The sequence below is a fragment of the Coturnix japonica genome, chromosome 11 (assembly GCF_001577835.2).
Source record: "Coturnix japonica isolate 7356 chromosome 11, Coturnix japonica 2.1, whole genome shotgun sequence".
Taxonomy (NCBI): Eukaryota; Metazoa; Chordata; class Aves; order Galliformes; family Phasianidae; genus Coturnix; species Coturnix japonica.
In genome coordinates this window covers 9,733,024-9,751,011 of record NC_029526.1, presented here as the reverse complement: position 1 = coordinate 9,751,011, position 17,988 = coordinate 9,733,024, and the positions used below count along the sequence as shown (strand labels likewise).

At 40.8% G+C, this 17,988-nt stretch overlaps 1 protein-coding gene across 1 annotated transcript; it reads right to left on the bottom strand.

Annotated features, from left to right (window-relative positions):
* Positions 1 to 9,024: 9,024 nt before the first annotated feature.
* Positions 9,025 to 12,824, bottom strand: RRAD (RRAD, Ras related glycolysis inhibitor and calcium channel regulator). The gene is made up of 5 exons (XM_015874063.2): positions 12,713 to 12,824; positions 12,240 to 12,606; positions 12,068 to 12,141; positions 11,373 to 11,577; positions 9,025 to 9,946 (listed from the first exon to the last, which is right to left on the bottom strand). The coding sequence occupies exons 2-5, from the start codon at positions 12,592 to 12,594 to the stop codon at positions 9,669 to 9,671; spliced, it is 912 nt and encodes a 303-aa protein (XP_015729549.1). The 5' UTR covers positions 12,595 to 12,606; positions 12,713 to 12,824; the 3' UTR covers positions 9,025 to 9,668.
* Between the last annotated feature and the right edge of the window lie 5,164 nt (positions 12,825 to 17,988).

Genomic DNA, 17,988 nt, shown 5'->3' with positions numbered 1-17,988 from the left:
TAATAATTTAATGTTCTTTATTAAAAGGGACATTTCATATTTAAAATGGAGAATAGCTAAGCTCACAGGGTTGTGCTTAAAACTAAAATCTTATTTCATACAGAATCATGCAGATTTCCTTAATTTAATTTCCTTAATTTAATACTAATGGTATAAATATAAATATATTTTACTATATTTAATTGACAATAAATTTAATATGACAAGGAAATCCAACAATAGGTGACTGGTTTTGATTTTTCCTATTATAGTTTATCAGTGTCATCCGAATGTCTTTTAAATATATTATTCTGATGAAAAAATATTAGTTTATGCAAACAGAAGTGTAATACAGCAGTGGGATTCCCAGTACCAAAAGGGAGCAATATTGAATTTGCCTTTAATGAAACAATCTATCTGTTTTAGCTTTGATATGTTCTTTAATGCACATCAGCTTGTACAGAAGGGCTCTATTCACAAAACACATTTAGAACTGTAATAGAAGTGTTGAGAAATCCTACTGAGGATCTTCAAAACACTGTTCTTAAATCTGGTGATACCTCTGAGGGGAGGATTTATCACTGAATTGGCTTAACTGTCCCTTCCCCAGTGGCTTGAGCTGCATGAACTACATACAGTCCTGGGCAAAGAGGTGGGATGAGTGAGCAGGAGGTCAGCATTCCAAATCCCCTGGGAAATGCTTAATTTCCTAAATTAAAGTTGTTCTTTGAACTCTGTAATGGTCTTCAGAAACACAAGCACATAATGATGTTCTTTGGTGCAGAAGCGTTCCTGTGGCAGAAGCGTAATGCGTTTGCAGGACTCTGACCTGTGCTCTGTTTTTAATCAAATACAATGAAAGATTTTTCCACAGTGTTGTTGTTGTTGATTGCCTCCCAAATATAGAAACATAGTTTAGTCTGTAGTCATTTAAATATTCAAGATATTGGAAACAAAAATAATCAGGAGAGCGTTACTGCATGCATTTTAATTTCTGTCTGAACACATCCTTCTGTCAAAACAGCCTTGTGCAAAATGAACAAAAAATAGAAGTTTGAATTCTTGTTCTGCATAGCTTGACAATTTTTGGAAAGTCTACTTTAAAAATTTTGAAATATTTCCCTTTTCATGTCTCAAGTTATATCTTTAATGACAAAGATTAATCTCTTTGCAATAATCAGATCTAAGGGAAAACTCTTAGCAGTTTCAACATGGTTAGCATTTAACCCATTCTATTTGCAAGCAAGGCAGGGCAGGAAACCATTTTCCCACATGATTTTGGGAGGAATTCTAGGGAATTCTGTTGTTGTTTTGTTTCCTAAGTTAGGTGAAATAAATCATACTGGAGGAATAGCTTGGCTTTGCTTTTCATCTGTCTGGAGAACTATTCTATGCTTGTTCATCTTTTTGTCACAGTGTGCCTGTTGGATGGAAATTGCCCCGCAATTATTTTGTTTTCAGAATGTATTTCTGCTTTTGCAAACTTACCATACGTTTTCATGAGATGACACAGATACACAGTGCCAAATTCTACTCTTGTTTTTCCAGTGCAGTAGCAAGAATACAATTCCAAACCAGTAGCCTTTTGAATATGTATTCAATCTTACCAATCCAGTGTACCTTTCTGGCATTAAGCATGTGATTGTGTTTCCAAAAACAGGGCCTAGATCTGCTAACTCCTTAAAAAAGCAGGATTCGTCCTCTGTTCTCAATAACAGCGTTTGAATAACTAATACTCAATTGAAAAGAGAATGATAAAGCTGGGTATCCATTTAGCAGTGGAAGTCCTATTCCTTCTTGGCTATACTGATAGGGATGTAGATAAGTAAAATGAAGAGTTTCAGCTTTTTTTTCTTTTCCTGGTAATCCTTGCGGGAAATTCTAGGGGTAAGAGAAACACGAATATTACAATAGAGTGAGTGTTCTTCAGCCATAATTCAACAAGTGACTTAATAAGCTGTTTTCAATGTCACATAATATACTTTCCAGATTTGAATGGTTTTGGCAGTTTTTTTCACAGACATACAATTAAATTCAAGGCGTAATACAGAGAACTGCCTAAACTGGATGAGTTCAGTAAACCAACTTTGGCAGGGGCTTATTCCTTGAAAGAGATGGGATTTCTCTGGATTATGTTAGTACCAGTTGGTGTTTTAATTAAACCTCTGTCCTGCTGTTGGGAAAGTAAACCTTACAATTGGTAAATTAAAAATAGCCCTTTCTTACTGGGGGAGGAGGAGAGGAAATGAGAAGGTGACACTTTGTGGTGCAGGAAGTTTCCCAATGAGCATAGAAGCAGCTCAGAGACAAGTGATGTTTCATTCCTCCACTGTTTCCCCCGCCCCCTTTCTGCACTTTATCCCCCCTCTGCATTTACCCCGGCTGTTGCAGCTGTAGGGGATAAGAACTGTAGGCATCAGAGTGTGATCCAAAAGTCCACAATGCATCTGTTTTCTGGCCTGTGCATGATCTGCATCCCCGATCTGCAGTTTCAGAAGTGACTGTAGGAAAGTCAGAGATGGTTTCGTGAACATTCCAGTCCAACCCTTGAATGAAAAGGTCAAGCTGCATATAAATGTCATTTAACACTTACCTTTTGGCTGGGTTCTTGAAGTGACTTTTGTGAGTGCCAACACAGGGTCAGTCTTCCTATGACATTCAAAGTAAAAAATCCTAAAAACAAACAAAACAAAATCAAAATAACTTTAGTTTCATAGATATAATTTTAACTTGATTATTGCCGCTGAACATGCCTCTTCCAGCTTAAAAATAAAAGCTTAGTGTGCCTGAGTGCTTCCAGAACTCATAAAAACAAACCTACAAACTTTTTGATGTTCATTATTCAGGAGAATATTAAAAATGTTTGTCCAGAAAGACCTGGATCCAACTCCCAGAATACTAATTTGCCTTTTCAGTATTCACAGTGTACAAACTCCTGTCAAAATTTTGCTGTGGCTTGTTCCTTTGGGCTGAACATCTGCTTAATATCATACTCCTCATATGAGAACTGTAATAGCAGATGTTCAAGCACAGTCTTTCGACAAGAAATGAAAAAGCTCTAAAGCAAGTGAAACACTAATTGCTACAGCGCTCACTTTAAAGGCTGGAAATGTCCTTAGCTGTGTTGATGGGAAGGACAGGTGAGAGCAGTGTGAGTTTAAGGGGTCAGAGACCAGGCCAGCAGAAAAGAGGCACAAATTCAGCCAGCTCCTGATTTCTCTGATTTCTCCATCTTGCTCTTGAACATTACTTTGGGAGCAAAATAATAAAGACATTAATTAATTACCATGTAATTAAAATTGAGCCAATTATTAGCCAAATCAAGTTCTGTAAAAATTAACTAAGAATTCAATGTAGAAGAATTTTATGAAGGCTGAGTATGAAGTTAATTAGAAAGATCTTAATGCTTTTTAGTTTTGAACATAGATTTAGAACCCTTGAGACCTATCTGACAAGAATTGCATATTCTGCTAATGATGAATCTGAGCCTGTAGAAGGTACAATGGTGAGTATTTGCACCCTAAGTCTTTGTTCTTGGGGAGCTGGCTGTTCAAAGTTCTGCTCTGCTGCTTAGTAGCTCCGCTCTGCACACAGGCATGGATACTTCAGCTCTCCGGTATCTTGAAAAACAGAAGGTGAATAAAAGACNAACTGCAGTCTGTCTGCTGCTTTATTTTTGTGTTAAGTTCACTTCTTTGCTATAGCTTTGATTTTTAGTGTTATCTTTTGAATTACTGTATAAGAGAAAAAATAAAAATAAAACCAGTTCTGCAGGTAATAGTTACATATAGATGCACTGGTTGTGCGTTTATGATAAACATACGAACTCAGTGCCTTTACTTGTGTTACAAGCAAAAACTTATATTGGTAACAATAACAAAGTAGCCTACTACTGTAGCTTCTGGTTTATCTACTTTGCAGTTTGTTATGGGCAGTGAGTTCAGATCTGTTACAGAGTATCAAGAGAAACACATAAAATACTTATTATTGATAAAGGCTGGAGAATTCTGATTTCTTTTTTTTTATAACTAGTTTATGCACCGTGAGCTGTTAACTTTTCTACTGCTCATAACTTTTATCATCTTGCTTTCTTGGAGATTTTTAAGAATATTTTCTACGTGAGTCCAGGCAGGAAGGATAGAAGTCTAGGAGTTGTAGTAATAGTTAGAGGGCAGAAGACCATACACAACAATATAGCCTCTGAGATTTCCATTTGGGAAGATGAAAACAGAGTAAAAATGAATTTGACTGTCAGATTGCATAAGTTGTTGATTTTTTCCCCCCACAAACAGATTAGTTAAAAACCTTCCACTCCTTTTTGCCTTGCAAATGCAGTAGTACCCCTGACATTCAAGGAGAGAGTAATTTAATTTGCTATGCTGTCTTAATCAGGGACTTATGTGCAGCAAAATCTGACATTTTTATCTAGACCATATTATGTAAAGTAATGAGCTGGGGGACCAGGTTCATGTTACGACTGTTGACAGCTGATGTTTTTCGGTAAGTCATGCAGCAGCAGACGTTCCCAGCGTACTGCTGAGCTACTGCTGCAAGGGTGACAATGTGTAACAGTGGGGGTTGGAAAGATAAAATTGAAGTTGACATGAAAAGCGTGTGACAAAAGAGCCATATAGCTGGGGTGCCTCTAACTGGGAAATCTGTGAGAAAGCTGTTCAGCACTTGGCTGATATCCAAGAAGAGTTAGGTTATTCTTCTTATTGAAGATTAAGTAGATGAACACTTCTCAGAATTTCCAGTGGAAGGCTCATCGTGAACAGTTCAGTTCAGTTTGGGTCTATTTCTGCTCTTTTTTGCTTTTTGCACACTTGAAATGCAAGGCTAATAAATAGGGCATGATCTCTTGCAGGTACCATTGCAGTGTAAGATGGTCTAAACTGTTGTTGCCCGATAGCTACAACAAAGTGATAGAAACAGAGATGGTTCTTGTTGGGCAGCTCTGAATCAAGAAATGGTGTTGACTTTGTAGTGAGTTCAGCAAGCTATGCTGAAGCCAAGAAACATGCAGCAAAGTGAAGCACTGTCAGCATTAGTTATGTCCAGTGCTATTTGCAGCTTTTCTAGATCATCACTTCACTTAGAAACTTATGGGAACACAGGCCAGAGCACAGGAGTTATGTGCTCATTGTGACCTAGCCAGCTGAATTAACATGGATATATTTCCTACAGTAAGGAGATCCTGAAAGCTCTCTGTTAAGCAGAGTGCATTATAATAATCCATTTTAGGGTGACAAAAATTTCTGTTCTGCCGAGATGTCTCCTGACTTGAAAATTGTCATTCTTAAGGTAGGGGTCACAACCTTCAGTGGCACTGCAAACCATACCAAAGTGTAAGTAAGTATTTATGCTTGTGTAATGAGGCTGAAGAAAGTGGAACTTATTGCCATAAGGCTTTACATGGGTTGTCTGTACTGTTCTGAGTAGGAGCAGCTTTTGATTCTGCATTGGTTCTCCAAATCCTGCCCTTTCTTCAGCCTTTGTTTTGGGCCTTTAAAAAGCTTATTTTAAGAGGATGAGAAAATTCATATCTTCAGATGGATTCTGCTGATTTCTGTCTCTCAATCTATTTTAGTTCAGATTAATGTTGTCTTCAGATCCTGTGATAAATTTTTGAAATAATAGAAAAAAACTCAGTAGGGCCCTAACTGGTTTCCAGTGATTCATTCAAACAACATATTTAAAAATCATGAAATAAAAGAAAAAATAAAGAGAACAAGAGCAAGGGGAGCCTTTAGAACATGTATTGCCCATTTTACCTGGTTGCCAGAGCATTTTCATGGTTCATAATTAATAGTAAGTTAATTGTTGGTGAACAACTCAGTGTTTAAGTAAATTCCTTATCCAGCTTTCTATAGTGCTGCAATTCTTAGTACAATTTTAAGTTAACAATGGTGTTCCCATTTGGATTCTGAACTGCTGGTTTGATAAATTATATATGAATTTAAACATGTACTTCATTCTCTTCTTATCTCTTAATTCTTTATTGAACATCCATGTAATAGAGCACAAAGACAATTGACATTGTTTACAATTTGAATTTTTAGACATTTATAACTTCAGGAGTATTGGAGATCAGATGTTCCTTTATCCAAACAGGGAGTCAAATTGTCTATTATAATGCTAGAGATCATTCCTATAATGTAAATGGCAGCCCTGGAATGCACAGATGCAATGCAAATCAAGATTCAAGGAGGTCTCAGTGTCGTACAGTCTGTACATTGTCCCTGAAAAAAAATAAGAGAGCTAAAGCAAATTTCAGCATAAGTATTATTCCACTTTTCTTAAACTACTTCTTAGTGATCTTTTTATCATGCACTGAATTCTTACTCACTGTCAACTCACTACGCTTTCTTTTTCAGTAAAGAACAGTTGTGTTATGCAACATTTCTGTGTAGATCCTGGCCTGGTTCTGTAGGTCTATTTTGAGAAAATACATCTGAATAAAACTACATTTTTGGTGATGCTGTGTCTTCCCCCAGCAGTTTACATTCCATCGCTATTTATATGACTCGATTTTACACTTTGTGTTTTTGGCAGATGGAGAAATGATTTTCCTCACATTTTTTATACTGTGAAGAGTGTTACAGAAGCTATTTTGGAAATACCAGGCAGAGGAGTCTTGGATTGGTTTATGTATGCATCACATATAAAAGGCAATGTCCTTCCAGTGCAGATGATAATAATTAGTGTTGTTCCAAATGGATTTATGCCAACACAAAATCCTCTATCACGATCATCTGTAACAGGAACCTCAGCTGGCAGAAGCATTGAAAGCAATAAAGATTAAATGACTGTGTGAATTGTCCCTCCAAATTAAAACTGATGTACACTGGCAAAAAAATAAGAGAACTCACACCAATGTTACCTCTGACACTTGCTTCTGTCCTGGTAACAATGAGACAAAATGCTGTTGTCTGGAACTCCCAGTATGTTCCACCTGACATAGATTCACTCCCATTAACAACTAGAATTGTTCAGGGTAGAAAGTCTTCCATGAGCTACAAAATCTCTTCAAAATAATATTCATGGCAATGCTTCCATAGTATGTGATTTGTTACTGTTCTAGAGCAGGTTATTATCAAAGCTGCAGTAACATCAAACCCTCCCCATATTCATGAACTATTGCTGAATTCTGAAAACAAAACAAAACAAAGCCTGTAAAAACAAACAAATGAGAAAAAAACAATACAGTGAGGATTTGAAAAGTATTTTATTGTATAATGTTAACTGGTTGAATACAGTACAGATGAGCCTTCGTTTCATTCAGATGATTCACAGTTTATTGTCTCACAGTGACCTATATGACACAATTCTAAAATACAAATTCTTTCCTGCAGTTTATATGAACCTCTAGAACTGTACTAAACAGGAATTGTTTTTATGATTTCGAGTTGTCCAAACCTAATCTCTTGAATTCACAAACACAAGAAAAGTTCTGATTTGTAGGTCAGAGTGTGCACAAAAGCACGGCTGTTAACCATGACCTTGGGGAGGCTTTGCGGCTGCAGTTGCATTGCAACGTCTTTGTAACACGTTGCACTTTGTGAAAAGACGCATCTCGATCTCTGGATTTCTATCGCATCTTATATTTATTATTGACAGAATTAAATCTTGAAAGTCAATCCAGATGAAGGGTCAGTCCACTCCCAGTCATTCTGAAAATGTAGGACAACCAGAAGGCAAAAGCTTTGCAAACGCACAGGGAGCAAGACTAAGTTGTATTAATAGCTTTAATATAAGCATAAATAGGTATGTGTCAGATTTATGCACATTGGTTTGGACAATTTTGCAGCAAGGTTTTCACAACTCAGGCATTTTCTTTAGTGTTGAAAGATAAAAGCTTCAGTGTAAATAGACATCTGGTGATGGGCTCTCGACTGTGGTTAGACATTCCAGGGATGATAGTGTGCCAGAAATTTGGCTAGAAACAAGGCCAAATCCAAATAAAAAGTATCATCAGGTAAATGGAAGCTTTGGCTGCAGGGCAGAATCACTTGCTTTAGATCTCACTCAGATCACAAAACACCTCTCTCCACAAGATGACTGATGTGACCTGTTAGCAGCAACATACACTGAAACCAACAGTCAGCTGCCCCAGCAGCACATCAGGAGACTAAGCCCAGTCAGAGCTGTTTGTTCAAGCTCGGGGAAACTCACACTGAGGTGTAGCAGCTGATGCTATTTGTCTGGTGCATGGGAAGGGGTACCCTCTGTAAGATCATACAAAGAGCCCCCAGTTCTCCTCAGCTAAGGGGAGTGGAAAGAGAGGGGACTTGTGTTTTTTGAATTGTGAGAACTGAGTTTATGGAAGAATTTAAAGATAATGTATCCTTTATAGAAGAATTTATAAAGCATATGCAGTTAGCCTAATTCATTTGCCGAGGCATGACTAATTTTTAAATTCATGAATAGCAAATAGGTAGAAATAATGGAGACACAGTAATTATGACACAGGAGTTGAAAACTATAGCAGTGATGCAGGCCAAGGTAACCCACAGCTGGAGTCTTTCAGACAGCCTTGCCAGGCTCCTTTGAAATTCCCAAAGCCACTGAGAGGTCTTTACAGGCTTGTGAGTAGATGGGAAAATTACATTGCTCCCAAAAAAGGACACAAACAAATAAGAAAAAAGATGCAAACAACAAGCAGCAACAAAAACCCACATTTGCTCACTGGCTGTCATAACAGGCCTTCAAGCCTGAAGAGATGTAAGAAGCTGAACATTACAGGTTTCAGTTCATCAGCATGGACAAAAACCTAACAAACTAAAGGTATTATTTAGAGGTCTGTTTCTGCTAAAGCTGACAAGAGAACTAGGTTGAAGATGAACAATAACATCAAGATATGCCTTTCCAATATCAAAGCAGGAATTACGTATAAGAACTGTCTGCTGAAGAACAGGACAGAGCATTCCTGATTCATTTCATTTCCAGAACTGCAGCGTGCGTATCTGCATAGATCAGCTGAAGTCTGTAATTAATGTTTCATACAGCGAAAAAAAAGATCAGTAGAAAAATACTGCTCTCTCATTCTTTATCCACACTATGAAAAAAGCACAGTTTATTATAACAGGAAATAATACTTTATTATAAAATCTGCATGTAAACAAGTAACAAATTAATTGAGTAACAGGTAATGGAAGTGCAAATTAACTTCATAAAATGATATCTGTTCCGTATTTAACTATATATATATATAAATATGTTTTCCTTCCATTCTAATGTGGTTCTACTTCCTCCCACCCCACATTTAAATTTAAAAAGATTTATCATTGCTTACTTTATACTAAAAAGAGTGTACGAGCCTGCGTACAAGTTTAAGTTTTGCTCTGCAAATGAGACAAGTCTGTGGTGACACTCCTTTCTTATCTTTGCATCTCTGGTATCCACAGGACAAGAGAATGTATGTAACATATTTACATAGTGAAAATGTGGGCATGTCAAGCCACTTAATTAAAGTTAGTTCATTTACTTGTATACATTGAAACAAACCATTCATCAATGAAGCCAACATTGTAAGGTAACTTCCAGACTTGCTTGTGCACCTTAAGGCATTAATGAGAATCTCAATTGGTAAGTCATTGTTTTATCACCATGAGGATTGTCCATATACTTCTCAACAGCCAAATGCTTGTTCACCTCCAACATGCAACATCTGGCCTTGCTGAAAGCTTCTAAAGCACAGATAGGTCATGGCAAGACTTGGATTTTGCTTTGAAAGCCATCTTCTTGTTGTTCTTTGCAACAATTCTCCCAAGGAATCGCTTTGCCTTTTTGCCTATGCTTTCTCTTCTTTTTGTGTTGGCCATTCTCCTGGCGTTGTCTTCTTTACTGTCTTTGCGAAGTCTAATTTGCCTCACGATGCCTTCAAAGAGCTCTTTCACGTTGTGCTGCACAGCTGCAGAAGTCTCGATGAACTTGCAGTCAAACACAACAGCACAGGCCCGGCCCTCTGGATGGAAAGAAAAGAAGGGAGATGAGTGGAGACTGATGTTTTCTCTTCATATATACTAGCAGGAAAAAAATAGGTTTACTTAAAAAGAAGGGAAAGGGTCTTCAACACCAAAGAGCTTTATTACGCAGCAGTAAATTATAATAATTGCAGCCATGGTTTTGTCCCCATACTACCAATTCTTTTATTGTGGTGTGGTCAGAAGTCTCACTTGACCAGTGATGCTGACTGTAAGGCAAAAGTAGCCCTATAGGTAGACCATCCCAGTATCATTTAAGATCTATTAAGATCTAAGCTGATTTCAGGGAAGGACTTGATGCATGCTTGCTGTCTGATAGGAAAGACTGTGAGGTACAGAAAGAAGAGCTAGTTGCTATCTCTTCTGGAAGTTGCTGAGCAATCACACACCTCAGCTTTGCTGTAAGAAGTGAGAGCCTTCCACATCAGGCACAAATGAAGCTGATGCAGATCAAAAGGTCACGCTGTTATATAGGTTACAGCAGAGGTCATAATGTTGTCAACTACTAGATTTGATTAGGACTGTGCTCAAAATAGACAGCGCTCTGTCCCCAATGTTCCAGAGGTAGACGTGTAACCCTGCAACATTGCTGCATAGCATATTTCCATGTCCACCTTGTGGCGAATAATGACAAAGCTGCCAGCCTGAATAGAACAATGTCACTTCTAGGACAGGTGAACTATGCACTGCCACCAGCCTGCAGAGAATGAGAACCTCCTGATGAGCTCCAGTCAAATCCCCATGCAGACATTTAACATATGAAGTATGCCAGAACCAGACCACAAGACATGGTTCTTCAGCATCAAGACACCAATATTTCCACAGTATTCTTCCCAGAGGAAGGAAAACCAAATTTTAATATGTGAAATTAATACTTGGCAGTTGTTACTGTACTCAGTTGCTGAAACGCACACTGGAACAGAAAATTCTCACCACAGCTGTAGGTGACATACAAAAAGACTGTGTGAGCCTTGTCTTTCCACCTCACCACAAAACTGATGGAAGCACTTCTAGAGGAAAGGGCTGTACTGCTACTGTGGGATCACCATTAGCAAAGACTGCCTGGATTTTATGACATGGCACTCCTGTCCCTTAAGGAGGCTACCAAATCTTGAGACTAGCAACTGCTACATGCAGTAAAACTGCAGCTTCAGCCTATTGCTCTGTGTAGCTCTGAAGCTGCATGTCTCCTCTACTGCAGTCTGGAGCCTGGCTCTATGTACGAGTCTTCCCTTGCTGTTCTCCCTGGTGCAGAGTCCCCAGTGTGAACCAGCTCGTTTGATTTCTCTGGTGTGCCTCCAATCATACATTTTTCTACATCAAGCCCGGACCAGCTCTGCTGATCATTATCCTGTCCTGCCTTTGCAACTAATTTAGACCTTATTATATAAATGAATGGTATCTTACCATCGACTGAGACTTCCCGGGACCTGACCAGGTCGCTTTTATTGCCCACAAGAATAATAGGAATGTCTTCTGTTTGCCTTGCTCTTCTTAGCTGGATCCTTAGTTCAGAGGCTTTTTCAAAACTAACTTTGTCTGTCACTGAATAGACAATGATGTAGGCGTCTCCCATCTTCATGCAGTGGTTCTGAAGCCATTGGCTGTCATCCTAAAACAAAAGGAGGCAAAAAGATTTACTGCACTGAAAATGATATTCGGCACTATCTAGTTAATGATTTAAGTATTTTAAACATCTGATATTTTTATTTGCTTTATCAACTTATAAACAGCAAAAGTAAACCAGCCTGCAAGAAGTTTTCTTAAAATCTTCTTATTGTTTCTAGAACTAACATCAAGTCAGCACCATCACATTGTCAGTCTCCAGTTGTACAGGAATTCCCTGGGGCTGCCAATGTGAGCGTTATTCAAAGCACTGAGAGATTCACAGCCCAAGCCTAGTCAGGTTTCTAAACAGCTTGTCTAGCTATGAGAAAATAATTGCAAGGGAGAATAAAGGCAGCATGAATTCCGGTTTTTCACCCTTTCAGTGCTACCCATCTGACAATAAATAGCCAGACAGAGTCGTTCCGTTGCTACACATTTTTGGAGCAAACCACCGATCGGTCCATAAAGAAAAAGTATCTTCGAGCTGCAAGTACCTGTTCCCAGATATCAAACACCACGAGAGACGCTTCTTCTCCATCGACTATAATCGATCTGTCGTACGTGTTTCCTGGAGGGAAGACAGTGTTCGTTAAATCGCTGTCACCCCGCGCCCGGACGCCCCCGTTCCCCTCCGGGTTGGGGATCCCGCACTGCCCGCGCCCTCACCGGCTTCCTCCGCCTCCGCGCCGTCCTCTACGCCGCCGAAGATGCGGGCCAGGCTGGTCTTGCCGACGCCGTGTTCGCCCAGCAGGATCACCTTGTAGAGCCCGCCGTCCGAGTCGCTGCCCGAGGAGATGACGGAGTCGGAGGAGTCGGAGGCCCAGCTCTCCCGGTGCGCCTCGCCGGGGCTGTACGAGGTACAGCGCACCAAGCCCGACAGCTCGTCCTGCGGCAGGGCGGCCCGCAGGTCCCGCTCGTCCACCGGCATGCTGCGCCGGTGCAGGTGCTGGTGCACGGAGAAAGGCATGCTGCCGCGCCGCTTGTCCAGGTAGCGCAGCTTGTCGCCGCGGTTCAGAGTCATGGGGACGCCGGGCTGCGAACGCGGAGGAGAGAAGAGCCGTCAGAGCCCCGCGCTGCCCGGTCCGGTCCGGTCCGGCCCCGCGCTGCCGGGGAGCGCCGCCGCGTGTGTCCCGCCTTACCTCGCCGCTCGGAGGAAGGCCAGGAGGGATTCCCCGCGAATGCTGCTGCCGTCTCCGCCTCGCCTCTATTTATGGCTGTGCCGCCCGGCCCTCCCCGCCGTGACGCGCGCCGCTCGGCTGCCTGCCAGAGCCCGTGGGCTGCCGCGTCCGCCCACGGAGCCTCAGTGCGCAGCGAAGCGGAGCGGCACGGAGCGGCGGGGGCGGGGAGCCCGGAGCGGGGAGCCCCGGCGGGGGCCGCCCCCCGGAGGAGCCGCCGGTGCCTTCCGCGATGGGAAGGGAGGGGAACCCCGCGTCGGTGGGGAACCCCGGCTGTGCACAGCCCCGCCCGGGCTTTGCTTTCCCGAGGCTGCGCCGAGGGGAAAATGAATACGGGGCTCGTTGTGCTCTGTGCCACGGCTCAGGAGCCGTATTGTCTACAACACTGTTAGGAAGAACGTTTGCAAGTGTGCAAAATTTGCATCGCTTCGTGCTTGTATTACTTAATGTTCAGGAGAGGGTGAGGAGATAAGCCCCGGTGCTAGGTGCTGTGCTGGCACAATACAAACGCTTGCTGCATGCCGAGTTAACGGTTTCAGAGGCCGGTTTAAAGCATAAAGGTCAAATTCTTCCCTTGATTTCATCTGAGCAGCAAAAGTGAGGCTGTGAAGGTTTTATCTTAAGTAGCACAGTCATTACCGTGTGATCAAGTGAGGAAAGGGCCGAGCAGATAGCGCTGCCGTGCTGAATGGCTCAGCCCAGCACCGTGAGCACAGTTTATTGTTTTCTTAGCAACCGCGACGCTGTGGACATCTTACAGCCAAAATAGCTCTGGCTCCAGCTCCCAAAAGATTACAGCCTGGTCAGTGCGGGAAAATCCCTGTGACTGTGTAGGGACCGTTGCCATCAGATTAGTAAATGCTTAGGGTAATAAATCAGCAGCTGAAGCAAGTTTAAAGAAGGCAAGGAGATAGGGAGGTGATGGAAAGTAATAAATGGACATAGAGAATCAGGTAAAGGAAAAAAAGAGTCTGGGGCTGGGCTGTGCAGTTGCACGGACAATGAAGTACTGCACAACAACTGAGGAACATCTTTTCCTTATAACACGTTCACTTTGTGAGGCTACTTAACTGCGATAAGAGGAACCCGTAAATGCTCGAAAGGGTCTGGCTGCAGGGAATGGACGGGTTATTTTTTCCTATGAAAGCGAGTGAATGTTTTGTTATTTTCGGGAGCTAATTATAACTCTCCAGCCCATGCTCTTGGGGTGGCTTTGACCCCTTTGCCCTGATAACTGCAGTTTAAAGTGTTAATGTGGCAGTTAAAGATCACCGAGTGCTTGCAGCGCTGCTCTGCCTGTCTCTCAGAACTCAGAACTCAGAACAGCACCGAAATAGCCGCGTCAGTTCCAATTGTCGGTCTGGTTGTTAGAAGCGGTGAGTGCTTCAGTGAAATGAACAGAACACATTGCCGTGGTTTACATTTTAAATCATATTTAGAAATGTATTAGCATTTGAGAAGCATGTTGGTAACTTAAGTTGGGTGATCTGACATCTACCAAACCGCCTCGATTAACCCGTGTGATTCTGTGATTCTGTGTTTTTATGCAGCCAGGTGGGTAAATATACTTCCAGAAATGTTTGTGGTTTTTGTTTTTTTGTTTTTTTTTCAATTAATTTTATAAAAAATTGAGTATTTCTGCCTCAAATTCTCACCTGGAAATACTCTGAGTGGTTTTATGGACTTTTTGGTCCAGCCCGTCCTGCTGGATTCACTGTGTCAGGGCCAAATTTTAGAATCTGGAGTATAAAGTATAAAGTATTTTATTTTCTGTGTGTAAGGAAAATCTGGAAGGCATCAGAACTAAACATACTGTGCTGCTTCTATGCACGTGTAGCATTACTGATCAAAACCCAGCTAAAAAACAGGAGCCACTTTTTATTCCTGCTCTTTTGTTGATGAATATTGCAAATGTTTTCATGATGTAAATGCAAGATAGAGATCTTGCAGCCAAAAACAAAATAAAATAAAATAAACCCACAAAAAGCAAAACAAAATGAAACAACAAGAAAAAGAACAAGAAAGGCATATAAAAATGCTAAGTAAAAACTTTAAGAGAACAGTATTTCAGCAGGAAGAGAATCTGAAAATAGAAAATAGCTTACAGAAGTTCAGGAGCACATGGCAAATGTTTTGTTTTGTGCCAGCAGCCACGTACGCGTAATGAATTAATGGTCAGAGAATACAATCACAGTTACAGGATACTACGGGATCTGGCACTGGGTTCTGCAAATCATCCTTCAGCAGAAAGTGAGTCGGCCCTGGATTAGGTCCTTGTTCCTAGAGGGATGACTGCAAGTCATCTGGAGGAGTGCGGTGCCAAGGCGGGTAGGGCTGTTCTCACCCTGTAGAATCAGAGAGGGAGGGATCACAGGGGTCACGTAGCTGCTTTATCTCCCTTGATCCTGATAGATCCAGCTATTCTGTGAAGTTGGAAGGAATTAACAGATCATTCAGGTTAATCACTTGCGACATATAACGTGCTCTTTCACACAGCATGTAATTGTTTGTTATTTGCTATTGCTACATATATATATTCCTGAATACGTTACTGCAGCAGGTAATGATTTTGGTAGGATGCATATGAGAACACACAGATGCAAGATGCTGATTTAAATTTCTTTCATGGACTTTCAGACCCCCTCCTTTCTCAGCTGCCCTCCATCTCCACTTCCACAAGATTCTACTTCTAATTATAGTAACTGTAATTTGTTTTTATGTAAAACAAACTTGTCTTGTTTTTCTATTCTTATTTTCCATTGTACTAGCTGCTACTGGCCTAAGGTTTGTTTTAATTAAATGAGTGCTTCTGTCACATACTGTACTTGATATTTTTAGTAAGCCGAGTGTACTGTTCATTATATATTGAAATGGAAGCAGGAAATTTTATAATTTCTTTCAATTTTACATGGAGCCAGGCCTGGAGTCTCAGTGCTGAAGGTAAGGTTCTGCTCCAGCAGGCATGGCAGATTGGAAGTACACTGAATTGAGGTTATCACTATAGCAGTGCTACCATCTGTGCTTGAGTCCCAGGTGGCTCTTGAGCAGTTCAGATGTTTATTCCCTGCAGCAGCCACATCATAACCAGCAGCAGAGCTGCAGTCAGGGACCACTGTCTATCCAGATCTTCACTGTGCGTGAGGAAGGAATAAGTTTTAATGAAAGCAACAAGGAAATTCTGCTGAGGCCAGAAGCACTGAGTCGTCCTTGATTCTAGGTACCCAGTTTAATTCCATTCCAATTAGCAGGGTGTTGTGGGATCCTGCAGGAACCACTGGAGTCTCCCATTTTGGAATCAATCCAAAATCTGCACTTTTGCATGGCTTCTGAGCATCTGTGGTATCTGTCCTATGCTTCTCAAGGAAGAATTTGATCTGAGACTCACAGAAATACCAATGTCCTGTATTATGGGAAGCTGAGCACTAAGTTCTCTAAAACAGATAACATTTTATTTCATTTAGTTTCGCTTCATCCTTGTACAATTTTCATTTTGATTATTTCAGTTGACTTTCATTTAAGGTGCCTTTTCTTGTAGTTTACTGTTGCTAACCATCCAGGTTTTTTTTGTCTCCCTCTCCTCTTTCCTCTCTCCTCATTCTTTCTTCTTCTTCCTCTCCTTTCTTTCCCATTTGTTCTCTAGCTTTTGAGAAGCATCAGTGTTCCTTTTTAGTGCACTCTCTTGGCCTCAGTACATTTCATTATACGGAAGATGTAAAACATGCAGTGTGATCCTGTTGTTCCAGTTATTTATTTCCGTGGTAATAAAGCTTGTGCTTGGAGTTTCTTTCTGCTATACTAGGTGCACAGTGCATTTTGTGGTTTAAATGACAAGCCCAAACTTTGCAGAGGGTACAGTCATAGCTAAGAACATATATATTGGTACCTATCCACTTTCCCTTTGGATTTTCAGGTGGAAAAGCAGAATTCTGGGGGAAGAATTAACTGTGATTCTACCTCATCGGTGTTTATTCAAGGTTAAATGCCATATTATAAACTGCATTTATACTTTTTACATCAAGGGATTATCACTGAATTCTAGTTTTTGTTTTAGTTGTTGTCTTACACTGGAATCGTTTTCCATTTGGTAACAAATAATAGAAGTATTCGGAGCAGCCCAAAGACTGGATTAGCAGATTGAGGCTTGGGAAAGTATTGTTCTCAGTTTGTCTCTATGCTGGAAGTTGTGTGTGTTTCTCCTCTTCTTACTTTTCAAGTCATCTGCAATGCCTCATCTCTAATTAATCAGCCATTATGTAGGTGAAGTTATTTCTACACAAACTGCAGAGATATCCACAAAGGACTGTTCTTGCCAAGTTACAGGAAGTATTACTCCTGCAGAAGCCTGAGTTTGGCTACCTCCCAAATATCTAGACTAAAAAAGAAATAGCAGCTGTTATTATTATTTTAATTACAAAACTGAGAGACTCGGGCCAGTGGGAGAAGAGACAGAAGCAATGGGAGGAAATGTGTTTTGTTTGTTTGTTTGTTTGGTTTTTGGTTGGTTGGTTGGTTGGTTGGTTTTGCTTTGATTTTTTAATTTTTTTTTTTTAACATAAGCAGGATAAAAACAGATATAGGGAATGAAGAAAATGCTTTTTCCTTATCCTACTCTTTGTACAACAGTGTGAACATGGTCTAATTTTTTTTCTCTGCACAGCCCTGTGATTTCACACATGCTAGTAACTGTGTGCTGAACAGATATACACAAGTGGTTCTGTTTGTGTGTTGTATGTACATAAGTACTAGACCTCTCATGTAGCATCTGGTGGGAAGGCAGGACAAACCCAGGACAGCTCAGTGCATTCAGTGCACCTGAATGACCAGAAGAGGTGAAGCCAGGATGCACCCCTTCCCAGCCCCCATTTAAGGGCTGGCAGTGGAGGTGAGGATCTTGCTGGAGATCCCTGCCTACCTGCGGCCTTCTGGAGCTAAGCAGACTCTTTCCTTTGTTTCTGTGCATGCCACTGTTGTGTTTGAGTATATTCTTGCTTGCTGCAACCTACGATCTTGCTGCTCTGCTGTTGTTGCTGAGCTTTCTGTCCTGTTACAGATCCTTTCACAGTTACTTAGTTCCCTCCCAGCTCCAGACCAGAAATTCTAAAGCTCACCCATCAGCACTAGGAAAAAAAAAAAAAAAAAAGTGCTATTTGTATTTTTAGATACAGAAGCATAGATTGGGTAAACTTTAAATCTGATGTTTTTAATGTAAAATAAATGTCTCCGTCTTTCTTAAATGAAAG